General features: G+C 40.1%; 1 protein-coding gene across 1 annotated transcript in view; it reads left to right on the top strand.

The window, feature by feature from the left end:
- ATG14 (autophagy related 14) overlaps positions 1 to 10,091 on the top strand; it is a 35,001-nt gene extending 24,910 nt beyond the window's left edge. The window contains exons 8-9 of the mRNA XM_023526796.1: positions 1,691 to 1,799; positions 7,119 to 10,091. Coding sequence (XP_023382564.1) covers positions 1,691 to 1,799; positions 7,119 to 7,449 — 440 coding nt within the window. The 3' untranslated portion in view covers positions 7,450 to 10,091. The remainder of the gene's footprint in view (positions 1 to 1,690; positions 1,800 to 7,118) is intronic.
- The last annotated feature ends 4,297 nt before the right edge of the window (positions 10,092 to 14,388 follow it).

Consider the following 14,388-nt stretch of genomic DNA (forward strand, 5'->3'; position numbering starts at 1 on the left):
TGCATGCTTTTCCCTAAAGTTGGTGTTCAGTTATATCCCACATATATATATATATATATAAGTGATATCATGTGACTACTTTTAAGTGGAGTTGTTGTATGTGTTGGCAGAGTACAGGGGCCTGTTCCTCAGCTCAGCTCTCCAAAGTGTACAAAAATAATGCAGTCCTATACAGAAGGAAACAATAGCTCGTCATATTTGAGCCATTATGGTCCTTAGTAATCATTTCTCAGAGAAAATTTGTATCAATTTTTAACACCTAAAAAAGATGTTCCAGGAGTTGTCCCAGGAGTTGGGGACTTTTGTGCTGTCCCTGAAGATCAAATGCCATCTCTTTGAATCCACGTCTCTTTCTTCTCTAGCCCTGCCTGGCGTCTGCCTCATTTCTTGTGCATTTTCTTTTGTGCCTGCTCATGCCTTCCCATCATAACAGTTCTTCACAGTTCTCTTTTTGTCATTAAGTCAATCTGGCCACCACTTGTTGGAGATAAAGTCATGAGATGTTTATGAGATTAAGTAGTTTAAAATCCATTAGCTTAAAAATAAGAGTCAGTAACAAAAAAGACCAACCAGGACTGGTCTACGGGGTCTTTTCAGTCTCTCAGCCCACAAAAGCATGACACAGATGAGACTTATCTTCGGTACCGTCCAAGCGCCCCTTCTCTGGTGCTTACATTTTCTCCTTTCTCTTAGCGGTCTGTCCACACAAGACAGACCGCTAAGAGAAAGGAGAATCAAGTCATTTCTGCAGATATGACTTGATTAATGTACTTGCACTTTTTTTGAAAGAGGGCAAAGACAGATAAAAGGTGGGAAAGTTCTCGTGGGACTCCCCCATCATTCCATTTCCTTAGACACTGGAACCAGCTGTTCGGGGGTAGTCCCCTCCAATGACCAGAGTGCCTGGCTTCCTCCACCTTGCAGTGAACTTTCTGTGGTAGTCTCCCTTAACCACTGTCTTGAGTTTCTCCCCACTCCCCTCCCCCCACCTGAAATAGTAGTTAACTTTTCTGGGACATAGACCCCTTTGGAAAAAGCTGTGAACTCTTCCAGGAAACTGCACATACACCCAGAATTTTGTGCCATTTCATAGGGTATTGATGTCCCTCACCTCAAATCCCATTCATTAGTTCAGGAGCCACAGAAACCCATTAGAAATTCACCACAGTTTTAGTGGTTGATTTCTGTGGGTTTGCTTGCCATTCTCTCTGTACCTTATTTGTAAACAGTTCAACATTAGTAAATTTATCAATAATAAGAACTAATATTTATTGATGCAGTATTTATTGACATTGGGCCAACTATGTTACGTATCTTAAATCTAGGTAGGATTATTATAAAGGGAGGGATAACTGAGTTTTATAGCATGGTCAAGTAACTCCTCCACATGGTCACAGAGCCAGTAAAAGTGGTGGAGCCAGGGTCCCAACACAGATCTGGCTGATTCCAAAGTTGTAGATACTCATGCTTTTAACCAATGCACATTACTTCCTCACCTTAACAGATTAAAGAAGAAAAAACATAAAATTAACCTGATAGATGCTAGAAAAACAATGAATAAAATTCAGTTTCCATTAATAATTGAAGGAAACTGTTAGCAGATTAAAACGATAATTAATGAAGGATATCTACCGTAAACAAACAGCAAAAACTATATATTAGTGATGTTACTTACATAGATGTTTAATAGACGCTGTCCTCTACAATCAGGAGAAAGCTGGGATGCCGGCCGTCACTAGCTATGTTGACGTGGCTCAGGAGGCACAGACAGATTCAGAACATCTCAACAAGGAAGCAAGGTGTTTTTATACTGGAAAGAATGAAAATAAGCTGCCATTATTGTAAATGGCGTAATTACTGAACTAGGTATCCAAAAAAACTAAGAAGCTATTAGAAATGATAGTCAGTATGGTGACTAGATATAATATATAAAAGCAGTTGCTATTCTGTATGCCAACAACTTAAAAAATATAATAGAGTAAAAGGTCCCTTTTACTGTTGCACAAAAACTATAAATTAGAGGAGTAATCTTTACAAAACATGTAAACCCATATAAATAAAATTATAAAATTTAAAAAAATATGATTCAACATGTAATTCTTGAATGTCTGCCAGACACTGTATGAGGTGTAGGACTGAGTGAAAGAAGGCTTGAGGCAGTGAAGCCCCCCTTATGATTTTCTAGGTTGGAAAGGCTCAGTATTATAAAAATGCTCCTCCTCCTGTAAAGGAAACCTGAAAGAATTTCAACAGCTATTTCATGGAACTTTGACAAGCTGATTCTAAAGTTACACTAAAAACAGTCTGCAGGGAAATTTTGAAAAAGGGATGGGCTTAACCCCTTTTAAAACATAGTTAAAGGTAAAACAGGGTGCTGTTAGCATGAAAATAGGTGGAGCAATTAGGGGAAGAGAATAAAGAGTCTAGAAACTCTTGTATATGTGGGAATATAATATATTATAGGGGTGGCATGTTGAATCATAATAGCAGCTCAGCGGTGGTGGGCCAGTTAGGTACTCATATGGGGAAAAAAGTTGGATTCACACCACATTCCATATACAGAAAATTAATTCCAGATGATATAAAAGACCTTAATTAAAAAAAAAAATTATGAAATAACTAGGAGGAAGGATAGTGTTTTATAATCATAGGGTGGGAAGGGAATTCCCCAGCAAGCCACAAAACTCAAAAACCATAAAGGAAAGCAGTTTTACATTTTACTATGTAAGAACTAAGTGTCTCTGGTAAAAGATACCATAAACAAACTTAAAAGGCAAGCAGATGATACATTTTTTAACCTCTATAAGAGACAAAGGATTAAAATCTAGATGACTTAAATCTTTCAAATTAATAAGAGAAAAGCAAACAGCCTAACAGAAAAATAGACAACATATTCAGGCAGGTAAGGTAGTTCAGACAAAAGAAATGCAGTCAGTATTCAAATGAAAAAAAATCTTTAATCTCGATCAAGAATAAAGAAATGCAATTCAAAAAAAAGAAATGCAATTTAAAACACGTTTCTATTTTTAATTCATCATTTTGGCAATAAAGGAAAGAATTGCTACTATCTAATGGTGGTGGTGGTTTAAGAAAACAGGCAATCTTATACTAGAGGTGGATTTCCTTGGAGTATCTGGTTTTCTGTAGGCTTGCCCTTGAGTCAACCCTCCATTTAGATAGAGGGCTCTGTCCTACAGAAGTTCACATACACAGCCAGGCTATCGTCAAATCCAAGTTCCCAGTCTTTGAGCCAGGAGGTCAGAGCTTCAGAAGTCCTCTTTTCACACCTGCCTCAGTCAAGCTTAGAGAGATTGGTAATGGACCTGAGTGCGACTTCCTGTCTCCATCAAGACCAACTAAACCAAGGATTCCATCCAGAATCCAACATAAATTTTTTTTCTTTGAAATAAATTCAAACTTACAGAAAAATTCCAAAAACTAAATAGTACAAAGACAAATATACCCTTTGCCCAGAATTCACCTTTGTTAGTGGTTTACTCCATTTGCCCTATCATTTGTGCACTATCTCCCTCCTTCCCTCTCTCTGTCTCCATAAATACACGCAAAAATATTTTTTTCTGAGCTCTACGAGGATAAGTTACAGACACCATGGTTTTTCACCCCTAAAGACTTCAATGTATATTTCCTAAAAATAGGGATATTTTCTTAGTGAACCACATTATAGTTATCAGCATCAGCAAATTAAACATTGACGTAATATTTTAATCTACTGTCCATGTGTACATTTTGTCAGTGGACCAGATAATGTCCTTTATAGCATTTCCCCCTTCCAGTACAGGATCCAGTCTAGAGTCAGATGTTGCATTTAATTGCTATATCTCTGACCTTTAAATCTGGAACATTTTTTGCAGCCACTTTGTCTTTTATGACATTAAAATTTTTTCTTTTTTTTTAAATAGAACTTTCATTTTGAGGTTGGTTATTTCCTCACAGTGAGATTCAGGTTATGTATTCTAGGCTGGAACACTTCCTGTGTGGGAGTGTCTCCTGGGTCTCACACCTCGAGGCCACAGTGGCCATCTGCCCCTTGTTGGTGATGTTAATTCAGTCACCCAGTCAAGCTGCCTTCTGCCTTCTCCACTGTATAATTCCTGTAGTTTTCTTTCCTCACATTGAATGGGGAGACACTTTGAAACCATGCAGTTGTCTGTCTCCTAATCAGAATTTCCCCGTGGATTTAGTATCTCTTGGTCTTATCTGATCCAGTCTTTTCCACAATGGCACCTACATTAACACATTGTTATCATCCAAAGTCCAGAGGTTACATTAGAGTTCATTCACTCTTGATGTTGTACAGTCTATGGAAAAAGATATTTTGCAAGAGACTTTTAAAAAGCCAAAAATATCATTTTGTTGCCTTAATCAATAAGAATAACTCCCTACAGCATCCTAAGACAATGAGTACTCTGGCTTCAGGGTGCTCAATAAAAAGATATAAATTTCCAGCTAACCTGAAAATTATTTTATAATCTGTATTCCCCAAAGACTTTAAGCAGAAAGACTTAATTCTTTTGCTAGTTGATTCTGTGATGTGTGTGGCACAGGGCATACTGGGTAGGTAATAGGTTAAGCTGGAAGTGATGGGAGCGAGGCATTGAGTGGAGAAGAGACCCCTTACAGAGGATGTGCCAGCATCCTCTGTAAGGGGTCTCTTCTGCTCCTGCTGGTTCTCAGCAATGTAAGTTACTCGTTAATAGTCAAATTGTTCTGACTGGCTACTTTAGGAATCATCCACTAGTTTATTTTTCATTTGAAGTCCTTAAATGAGCACCTGCTCCATTCCATGGGATTCTAAGCTGCGAACTGGAGTCCAGGTGACTTACTTCCAGCAGGGGGCTCTGCCTGGAAGGACTTGTCCTTTCCCTTCTCATATCACTCCTGTCTCCTGGGGATATCCTTAAAGAGGGAATCTGGGGACAGTAGCAGTCTTATGCCAAGAAAGACCCCAAGAATAGATAAAACAGCATCAAAGAGGAATAGAAAGCAGGCTGAGCCTCAGAGCTAGCAGGAAGGAACGAAGTAGCGGTGGAGAGCTGACCTGGGCCTGCGAGGGAGCCTGAGGGAGTCAGGAGACTTAATCTGGTGGTAGGTGCTGAGGTCCCCTGGACAGAACAGAATCAGGGAGCCTTGTGTTTAAGAAATGAGGGAGCCCAGCTAAGGACTTAAATTGTGAACATTTTTAGCAGGGAAGCACCACGAAAAGAGAGAGGGACAGCTCTCTGGCAAGATGAGGCAGTAGGGGATAGAGCTGGTTAAGAGGTGGTGGTGCGGTGAGGACTTGAGCTGGAAGACACAACGAGGAAGGAAAAGTGGCCTATTTGGTGATATCAGGTAGTGTGAGGGAGGAATCCCCTGCAGGTGTATGTGTTTAGGCTGGCTCAGATATCTGAAAAGATGAGTCTGATGAGAGGTTAGCAACACTCAGTCTGAGAGCTCTGGCTGGCAGAAGGGTGTTTGGAAGTGAAGCTAGGAGAGGAAAATGAAAAAAATGTCTTTGGAGTGGACCTGTTTGCCAATGAAAAGAAAAAGGAAGGGAGAAAAGAAACAAACTGTAAGGAAAACCTTAAGGAAACAGAAAAAGGATTCAGAGCTAAGATACTGGTTGCAGTGGTTACTGGTTTGAGAAAGTTTCAAAGGGAGGAAGGAAGATTGTGGGGAGAACTTCCTCCCAATTCTTATTCCCTTTACCCCTTGCAAAATCAAGTCTTGTGAGCAGGGTGGAGGCCTGGTAAGCTTAGCAGCCCCTGGTTTGAGAGGCTCTTTGAAATGTAAATTGCTCACTGGAGACCAACCCTGTGGTATATCTTCCAATATGATTAATACTTATAAAGCCTTAAAAACACTGCCTAGAACAGAAATGTTAGCTAGTACTGTTGCTGAGTCCCAGCTGGGAAGCAGGGTTGTCTTGGAAGAATGAAGGCTCCTTAACCCTGGAAAAAGTGAGCCAGAGGCTGCAGGTCTGGTGAGGTGCATCGGAGACCAACTCTAGGCTTTTATCATTATAAAAACTAAAGAATTTTAGACCATAGCCTCAAATGGCAGGCTGTACAATTCTAGGGTATTTCTCATTTCTGTTATTTTTGCTAACCTCTGTCATTTTCCTCAAAGTAATTACCAGTGAAACTCTTAAATGAACTAAGGCATTGAACCTTATTGTCTTGAGGACAACAGCAGAGAGTTAGGGGCTGTTGGAGCAGCATGGTTCCACCGATAGCTGGTTGTAGGAAAACCTGGAGGGGCAGTGGGTGGGGTGACTCTGCCTGCCCGAAGGAAATGCAGCCTGGCACCCCTGAGGCAGGAGCTGATGGGCATTTGAAAGGGGGCAAGGGAGAAGCAGCAGGCCTGTGTGAATTTTGTTTCATAGTGGCACTGAGGAGCTACCGAGGGTGTGAGGCCCGAGAAAGAAAGGTTATTAGATTTAGAGGCGAGGACATTATTAGAGACCTCCGGGAAATAAAAATAGTTTTCTCCTGAAATACAGTTCAGAAATGTGTGCTATTCCAGAGGAATATATTCTAAATAATTATATCTCATTCTATGCTATGAACATGTCCCTGGAAAACTGTGTGATATCAAAACGTGTGTGGGAGGCTGCTGACACCAGTCCCAGGAAGCTTTCCTAACATGCATATGGCCATATTATTTAGCTCTTTTGGGTCTTGAGTTTACTAACTGGAGGCCTCTATAGGCAGAGAACACCTGTACAGTTTTCTTTGTATACCATGTAATGTTCTGATATACCAGTCTATACATCAGGTGACTGTTTTTGTCAGAATCGTCTCATTTGAAAGCATAGTTACTGCAGTCATTTAAAACAGGAAATCATACTTTGGACCAGCATGGATAGTCTGAGTGGGTGGGTCTTTCCATCCACAAATAAAGTAGGAAGAATTGAAGAGAAGTGTGGTGTCGTGATTTTATTCATTACTTGGATGGCAGTTATATAGATAAAGGAACACTCGATTGTAGACCAACAGTGAGTGAGTCCAGTGCAGTCTTAGGACACGGGTACAGTGACAGCTTTGGGTCTCCTACACCCATCAGGTCTTCTGTCACCTGCTGTCACATGTTGTGAGAGAATGGTGGTTGTCTTAAAGACGCCCCTCACTGTCTGCACACAGGTCAGGACCCTTTGAAGTGCGAGCAGACCTCGAGGAGTCCATGGAATTTGTGGGTCCTGGAGTTGCTGGAGAATCCGATGAGAGTGGAGACGAGCACATAAGTGACGACGAAACTGACCTGGGCACAGACTGGGAGAACTTGCCGAGCCCCCGGTTTTGTGACATCCCTTCCCAGCCTGTGGAAGTCTCACAGAGCCAGAGTACCCAGGTGTCCCCGCCCATCGCGAGCAGCAGTGCTGGCGGGATGATCTCCTCCGCCGCAGCCTCGGTGACCTCCTGGTTTAAAGCTTACACTGGACACCGCTAATGAGCATGGACCAAAACATGCCAGATCTGCATCAGGAAAGTAAACTAGTGAACTGTATATTTAGGTAAGATTGTGCCTGGAACAAAAGGAGGTTAAACTGGTTTTTTTAAAGCAGAGAGACAAGCATTTCTATTTGTCAAATGGCCAGTGGTGGTGACCGACATGCCTATGATAATTAATAGAACAGAGAGGTCAAAGGTCATCTACCCAGACTACTGTGGGTGGAAGATGGACCAGTACACATGGGCAGTTCTGTTGAGGCAGAAATTCATTTGGGCTCCCTCTGAGCACAGGCCACAGGACCCACAGACGGGCTGACATGTAGGTCCTTGCGATGGTGAGACTCGTGAACATTTTGCATTTTAGAGGTTGAATCACAAAGAAGTGGTTCTTAACAATTAGGACTTGAAATATGAGTTTGATATGTTTGTTTTTATGCCATCATTTTTGTACAGAGAACCAGCAAATGTTTGATATACTTGATTTCTTTATAATTTGGTCATGTTTGGTTTTTAGGTCAAGGATTTTGGTTTTGTGTGGAAGGGGTGGTATTTTTGGTGGGGAGGGGATGGGTAGCTTAAAAATTATTTCATTTGTGCTGCTCTGTCGTAGCTCGTCAGACATTCCTGTTTTCCTTTCTCCCCGCACACCAAAGAAACTTAAGGTCTTTTTGTCTTTAGGACCCACATCCACAAACAGAAGAAATTCTAGCTGCAATAATGTCCTGGAGATTTTTTAACCTATTTTCCTATATCCTGAGAGGAATTAAGTTCATTCTTACCTAGATGACTGAATTCCTACCATCCACACTATGTGCATTTTGAAACTGAACTTAGGTTAAGTCATTAAAGTCATTCACTTATGTAAGCTAAATACCTGCCTGGGCACAGGTTAAAAGCCACTTAATTAAGTGGCCTCTGCTTATTCTTCTGGTGTCCAATTTCTTTTTAAGGGATTTAGTAGGTGGCAGGTTTTTTCCAGGAAAAACTATCCCACTCGTTTGTTTCCTAGAGGTCGTTGCTGCTCTGAGGACACTACCTTCCTCCAGAAACGCAGAGCAGGTCACTGTAGCTGACACTGCACTCTCCTGGGGAGAGAGCTCCCCGGGCAGAACTGTCCCTCACCAAGAGGTCATTTTCAACCGTGTCTTGTCATTCTTAGTGACAATCTTATAAGAAAACCATAGAGAGGCATTATGTACAAACATGTAAGTAGTTTTTTATTTTTAATAACTGCAAAAAAAAATTCTATGTAACAACTACAAAAAGAAATCCTATGAAAAATTCCTAACAGGCATTATTACCATATCTTGTTAGTGTGATTAGCATGATAGTACCTCAGATAAGTCATTTAGAGGTTTGCCCCACCCTAGCTTCTTTTCTCATTATAATTATTATAGATACTTTGCCTCCAAATCCGAGGTGCTATATAGCTTTTGCTATTGGTATATTTAATGTTCAGTAGAGTGTCGAGTAGAATTGCAGAAGGGTGTTTATTCCTTTCCAGGAGTCCCAAGTTCCCCTTCTATGAATTTTCCAGTTGGAGAGGAAACAGGCTTTTCTGTTTTAACTGCTCGGTTTCATGATTGCTGTTCTTGTGTTGTACCGTCCAGGCCTGTAACTCATAGAGAATGGGTGTGATAGGCTTGAACAAATACCAAATGAACTTAAAATCCCATGAGATAAGAGTTGTCCAGGTACTTCAAACCCTCAAAAAGAAGTGCCTAGTCTCAAGACTTGGAAGACTGGGATTTGAGGCTTGAGGGTAGAGGCTGACTTCAGCTGAAAGATGCACATGAGTCATGGTTTTTCTCAAGTAAGCCTCTTATGAAACCATGAATGTGAGATAAAGCTAAAGAATAGAATCCAGAGATCACAAACTCATACCTAGAGTAATTCAACAAACCTTACAAGGATATAAGAAATTTAGGGATTGATAGGGTATATTTTGTTGTTGTTAATATCACCTAGAGGCACTTTACTTAGGGTTAAATGATCAAACCCTTTGGTGGCTATGAACACCAACATACTGGCTTACACTGCTGAGGTATTTTGGTTTTCATTATTTTGCACTGGATCCACCTGTAAATAGTCTTAAATATACATTTCAACCACTGTTTTTTCTACTTTCTTTGCTGCTCATTAAAATCTTTAATTTAGGTGCCAGAACCATATGTAAACAATTTTTTTTTAATTGAAGCTGGTGTTTGTTTTTGTTTTTTTTAAACAAAAAGCCATAGAACTTGGTTCTCTTTTCCATATTAAAATGATTTGTTGAAACAAGGTAATATTAATAAAACCCGGAGGCACCAAATAGGCTGCTTAAAATGGCCTGCTAAACACATTTTTGTGATGGAATATGACTAAGAAAAGTTTTGCACATCTGTAAGTTAAGGCGAAAAACAATATGTCAGCATTGGGTATAGCAGACAGGATTCACTTAAGGATTTGTGTATTGATGATTTGGGAAAGAGCATTTGGTGGCATGCTGTTAAAAAGAACTATAGTACCGGAGAATCTCATGGCGTCATGTTGCAGGAACTTCCCATTGCTCTGCAACTTCCAAACCGGTTTGAGTCATACAAATGTTTTCTAAACTTTTATTGTATTATTGCAATAAATCTTTTAACAATATTTTTCTAATATGTATGTCTTTTTGAAACTCTTAATCATTCATTTCTACTTATATATTGAGGGTAGCAAGAATGAGGTCTAACCATGGAGTATTTTATGTAAATTATATGAATTTACATAAATTTTTAAGAGTTTTTTGGCAGGTGAGAGATGCCTGCTGATATTTTTTTTACATTATAGATTAGGTATTATGTGGTATTAACATTAATGGTCCATCTTTAGCAAGCTGGGACACTGGTTGCTTACAGTTACATACTTTCTTTAAAGATGGATTTTTTTGGTAGCCATCACATGATATGTGCCCTATAGGGACTTGGTATCTTGTAACAGCCCCCTGGGGATGGAGAGAGGGACCTCTAAGTGGCTAGTATGGAACCTCCTCAGACTGTCTTCAAGATAAGAAAGAGAAATGTTAGAGGTTAGAGTGATTCTGTCAAGCTGAGAGAACCAAGTATTTTTGGAGGATCCCTCCCCCGCCCCCCTGCTTTTCGTGGTAACTGGTCTCCCAGATGGATAGTCCTGCAGGACAGGGATACCAAGAGTGCCTACTGTGGAAGAGCCAGGCCAACTTGGAGAAATGCCGAGGAACTGTTACTGTGATTATCCTACTTCTTACTGCAGTCGGCAGCCAGCCAGCAGCGAGAGGAAAACAGACAAAGAAGTGGAAGAGTCCCCGTAGAGGGCATGCACTTCCGTTAGTGCCTTTCACCTCTCTAGGTAAGTTAAAAACATGCTCCCATCTAGTGTGCATATGGAGATTCCAGCCCCCAGAGTTACATCATGGTTGATAAGGAATGTTTTGTTGATTTTTGTAGGAAAGAATGAAAGAATCGGTGTGTGTGGGAGGGTGGGGGGAATCTGATGATTTTGAATGGTCCCCTTTGAAAAGTGAGAAATAGGAGGAGATATTTGACAGACAGCCTAGGTAAGTGTTGAAAAAATTGGCTAGAGTCAGCTGAGTGCAGGAAGCTCAAGTGATTACGGGTCCTGTGGCTGAGGCAGTAACACCTCTGGATCTGCATCACATTGTTCATTATCTCCTGCTTTGGCTGTGGCTTCTTAGCATTACTGTGTAACTTCAGAAGACACTTGGATTTTGAGGAAAGAGCTTTCCTACCCTTGCCAGCAGCTTATTTCCCTAAACTTAAAAACATCAGGAAGACATTTCTAGAGCACAAGCAAGCGAGTGGCTCTCAATTTGAGCAAGAAAGTGCCAAGTGGTTTGAAGTAAGTGGAAGAGACACATCTCTCAATCCAAGGTTGATTAAGGAGCAATAGTAGTAGAGTATATCTTCTGTGTCAGCATTTTAATTGTTATCTCCATAGCAGGAAGGACAGTCCAGCACCCACCCACAGGGGGAAATGTATATATTTTCTTCTGGTTCAGGGGCATTGGTACTGGCTTCAGTTGGGAGTTCTGCTGTCCCCTTGAGGGCCTTTGAGAAAAACCTGCTAAGAGCTGAAGAATTACAGAAGTCTCTGATAACACCCTGCTCGAGACCCTTTAGTGCCTAAATTTCTCCACAGCCTTGCTACTCATGGAGTGATCTTTCGACCTGCAGCACCAGCATCACTTCATCACCTGGGAGCTTGTTAGAAATGCAGGATCTTGAGAGTGATGTCAGCAGCACAGTGGAGTGGGACGACCCCTTAAAGTTACAAGTAAGACAACTATAAGTCAACAAAGGATCTTCTGCTCAACGCACAAATATGTCCGAGAGATCCATCTACCGAAACATCTGAAGGTGGACACATCAGAACAAGAAGGGGAATGCAGGAGAGAGACAGGGGTCACAGACAGTCTGACACCCACTGTGGACTCAACTGATGTAACAGTGGATAACTCTGGCTGCAGCCCTCACACAGCAGCCTAGAGGGTAGGAGTGGCAGAAGCAACATTCCTGCATGAGTAGCTGGTGTTCATTGCAGCTAAACCCAGTGACAAGGTTGGAGCCACAGTACAGCACTGTGGCGGATGCGGACTAGTGCCACCATCACTAGCAATGAGGCAAAGCGGCCACAGACTCACAAACCCACCTCCTTTCACTGATCCATTGAGATGGAACCCAGTAGAGGCAGCAGAGATGCCCCACATAGCACAATGCAGCTGGCAGCCACTGGACCAGTCTTAAGGATAGACCATATGTTTGGACACAAAACTAGTCTCAGTAAGTTTAAGAAAACTGAAATCATTATAGTAAGCATATTTGCAAACCACAGCAGTATGAAATGAAATCAATAAGAAAGATGGAAAAATCACAAATATGTGAAGATTAAACAACATGCTACTAAGCAAGTATTGAGTCAAAGAAAACATAAGATATATAACGACAAATGAAACTACAACATACCAAAATTTTGGGGGTGCAGCAAAAGTAGTACTAAGAGGAAAGTTTATAGCATTACAGGCCTACCTCAAGAAAATAAAAATTTCAATCTTAACATTACGCTTAAAAGAACTAGAAAAAGGAGAACAAATGAAGCCCAAAGCCAGTAGAAGGGAAAAATAAAAATCAGAGAGGAGATAAATGAAATAGAGAACAACAACAACAACAAAATATAATGAAGAGCAGGTTCTTTGAAAATACAAAGAAAATTGACAAACCTCTAGCTAGACTAAGGAAAAAAGGAGACTCAGATTAAGTCAGAAATGAAAGAAGTTACAGTGGACAACATGAAAATGCAAAGGATTATACAAAAATAAAATGAAAGGCTCTACACCTAAGCTGGACAACCTAGAAGAAATTAAATTCTTAAAGCATACAACCTTCCTAAGACTGAATCTCGAAGCACTGGAAAACCTAAATAGACCAATCACTAGGAAGGAAATTGAAACAGTAATCAAAAACCTCCCAAAATAAAAGTCTAGGACCAGATGGTTTCACAGGTGAATTTTACCAAACATTCATTCAGAGATTTAATACCTATCCTCTTCAACCTTGTCCACAAAGTTGCAAAGAAGGGAATGCTTCCTAACTAATTTTAAGAGGCCAGCATTTCCCTGATACCCAAACCAGCCAATGACATCACACGCAAAAAAATTATAGTCCAGTATCTCTGATGAACATAAGATGCAAAAATTCTAATCAAAATATTAGCAAATCAAATTCAATAATATATTTAAAAGATCATACACCATGATTAAGTGGGATTTATTCCAGGGATGCAAGGATGATACAGCATCCAAAAATCAACGTGTGACATACCACATTCACAAAATAAGAGATAAAAATCATATAGTCTCAATAGATGTGGGAAAAGCAATTGACAAGATACAGCATAAATAAAATGGGTATAGAAAGTACCTCAGCATAATAAAGGCCATACATGACACCCTCCGCTAACATCATACTCTGGTGAAAAAGTGAAAGCTGCTTTTCAAGATCAGGAACAAGACAAGGATGCCACTCTTGTCCCCATTATTCAACATAGTACTGGAAGTTCTAGCCAGAGCAATGAGGCAACAAAAAGCAAAGGCACCCAAATTGGGAAGGAAGAGGTAAAATTGTCACTATTTATAGGTAATGTGATTCTCTATATAGAAAACCCTAAAGACTCCACCAAAAAACTAATAGAATAAATGAATAAAGTTGTGGTATACAAAATCAATATGCAAAAATCTGTTACATTTCTGTTCTATATTACTAACAATGAACTATCAGAAAGAGAAATGAAAACAATCCCTTTACAGTCATAACAAAGAATAAAATACCTAGGAATAAGCTTAACAAAGGAGGTGAAGGATCAGTACAGTGAAAACTAAAAGATTGTTGAAAGAAAGTGAAGACACGGAGAAATGGAAAGATATTCCGTGCACATGGACTGGAAGAATTAACATTGTTAAAATGTCCACATTGTCTAAAGGAATCTACAGATTCAGTGAAATCCTTATCAAAATCCCAATGGCATTTTTCCCAGATATAGAAAAAATTCTAAAATTCACATGGAACCACAAGAGACCCTGAATAGCTAAAGCAGTCCTGAGAAAAAAGAACAAAGCTGGAGGTATCACACTCCCTGACTTCAAACTATACTACAAAACGAAAGTAATCAAAAACAGACCAATGGAATAGAATGGAGAGCCCAGAAATAAACCCACATATATACAGGCAACTACTTTTTGACAAAGGAGCCGAGATTACACAGTGGAGAAAGTCTCTTCAATAAATGGTGTTGGGTGAACTGGACAGCCATATATACAAAAATGAAACTACACTACTATCTTATACCATACACAAAAATTAAAATAGATTAAAGACTTGAATGTAAGACCTGAAACAATAAAATACATAAAAGAAAACATAGG

The sequence above is a fragment of the Pteropus vampyrus genome, unplaced genomic scaffold (assembly GCF_000151845.1).
Source record: "Pteropus vampyrus isolate Shadow unplaced genomic scaffold, Pvam_2.0 Scaffold15, whole genome shotgun sequence".
In the NCBI taxonomy this organism is placed as follows: domain Eukaryota; kingdom Metazoa; phylum Chordata; class Mammalia; order Chiroptera; family Pteropodidae; genus Pteropus; species Pteropus vampyrus.